Consider the following 1,513-nt stretch of genomic DNA (forward strand, 5'->3'; position numbering starts at 1 on the left):
GCGCGACGCGATCGTGCACAACTCGGCCAGCCGGGGACTCCAAGCTGCGGCCGTCGCCGGTGTCACGGCCGGCGCACTCGTGGCACTGGCCAACCAACAGTCGGCATGGTTCCGCCATCGCCTCGGCGTGAGCGGCAAGGTCGGGCTCGCCGTCATGGCGTCGGTCGCCAGCTTTGCCATCGTCGCCGAGCAGGACCTCTTGCGCGGTGTGCGCAACCCGGACGCGTACATTTCTGAGATGCACGGCGAGGTCGCCTTGCCCACCAAGACGATGACGACGAGTGACCTGCCGCTGCTGCAGCGCACGGCCAACTTTGTGTACGACTACCCGTTCCGAACGCTCGTCGGCGCGACGGTGCCGCTCATCGGGTGCATTTTTCTGGACCAGAACCGCAACGCCAACATTCAATTCTCGCAAAAGATCATGCACACGCGCATTTACGGCCAAGGCGCGTCTGTGGTGCTGCTTCTGAGCACGATGGCCTTTCACGACTACATGGCCAAGCGCGGTCGGTTCCAGTAGTCAATGCCACTCTATCTCTCGAACGCCATCGCTGCCGTACGGAAATGGTAGAGTAAAAATAGTTTAGACGCATTCGCAACATATGCAATCGTATTCATCGTACTCGCTGCGTGGGCAGCAAGCACGGCACCGCGAGTTGTGCGTCAGAAGCAGACAAAGTAGGTCTCGCGGATGATCATTTAAATGAAGATTGTCGTCAATGCACGCAGACTAGTGTGGTCTTTGCGAGTTGTTGTTCCTTCACGCAGATGCAAGGCACACTGTCCATCCTCCCTATTCCTTTCTAAATAAGTTGGCGCTTAGCATTGGATGCCGCTATCGTCTTGGAATGCACAAGAACGATCATGTCAACACCAATGTCTTTTACGTCGTCAGCACGAGAAGCTTAGTTGCTGGTCGGCGGCTTGAGGAGCGTCGGCGGCTTGCGCGCCGTGCCAAGCGGCAACGTCACAGTGTCCTTGATCTTGCCCCACTCAGGCATCGTCACGAGCTCCTCCGACGCCGTGGGGTGGATCGCCACGATATTGTCAAAGTCCGACTTGTACGCACCCATCTTGACGGCAACCCCAAAGCCCTGGATCATCTCGTCGGCGCCGAGGCCCGCGACGTGAACGCCGACGACCGTCTCTTCAACACCGATGCACACGAGCTTCATGGCAGTGTGCACCTTGTCCTTCTCGGCGCACATGGCGTAAAACATGTTGGAGAACGAACTCGTATGCGTCGTCACGTTGTGCGCGCCGTACTGCGCAATGGCCTGCGGCTCGGTCAAGCCAATCGTGCCAATCGGCGGGTGGCTAAACACGACCGTGGGAATTTGGGAATAGTTGACGCACGCGTTTGGCTCGTTGCCAAAGAGACGGTCCGCGAGGCGACGACCGGCCGCAATCGCCACCGGCGTCAGCTCCCACCCCGTCGTCGTGACATCGCCGATGGCGTAGACGTTCGGGACAGTGGTGTTTTCTTGGGCGTCGACTTGAATAAACTTGT

General features: G+C 58.7%; 3 protein-coding genes across 3 annotated transcripts in view; 1 reads left to right on the top strand and 2 right to left on the bottom strand.

The window, feature by feature from the left end:
* SPRG_19593 (hypothetical protein) overlaps positions 1–118 on the bottom strand; it is a gene marked incomplete at both ends in the record, with an annotated part of 766 nt that extends 648 nt beyond the window's left edge. The window contains one exon of the mRNA XM_012342935.1: positions 23–118. Within this exon, the coding sequence (XP_012198325.1) occupies positions 23–118 (96 nt within the window). The remainder of the gene's footprint in view (positions 1–22) is intronic.
* A 36-nt stretch (positions 119–154) lies between these two features.
* SPRG_19594 (hypothetical protein) lies at positions 155–579 on the top strand (the record flags this gene model as incomplete). Its single annotated transcript, XM_012342936.1, has 2 exons — positions 155–509; positions 575–579. 2 exons carry the CDS (start codon positions 155–157, stop codon positions 577–579), a joined length of 360 nt encoding a protein of 119 aa, XP_012198326.1.
* Positions 580–908: 329 nt separating this feature from the next.
* On the bottom strand, positions 909–1,453 carry SPRG_04231 (hypothetical protein; the record flags this gene model as incomplete). Its single annotated transcript, XM_012342831.1, has 2 exons — positions 1,191–1,453; positions 909–1,148 (listed from the first exon to the last, which is right to left on the bottom strand). Exons 1-2 carry the CDS (start codon positions 1,221–1,223, stop codon positions 909–911), a joined length of 273 nt encoding a protein of 90 aa, XP_012198221.1. The 5' UTR covers positions 1,224–1,453.
* Positions 1,454–1,513: the final 60 nt, after the last annotated feature.

Source organism: Saprolegnia parasitica (genome assembly GCF_000151545.1).
Source record: "Saprolegnia parasitica CBS 223.65 unplaced genomic scaffold supercont2.11, whole genome shotgun sequence".
In the NCBI taxonomy this organism is placed as follows: Eukaryota; Oomycota; class Saprolegniomycetes; order Saprolegniales; family Saprolegniaceae; genus Saprolegnia; species Saprolegnia parasitica.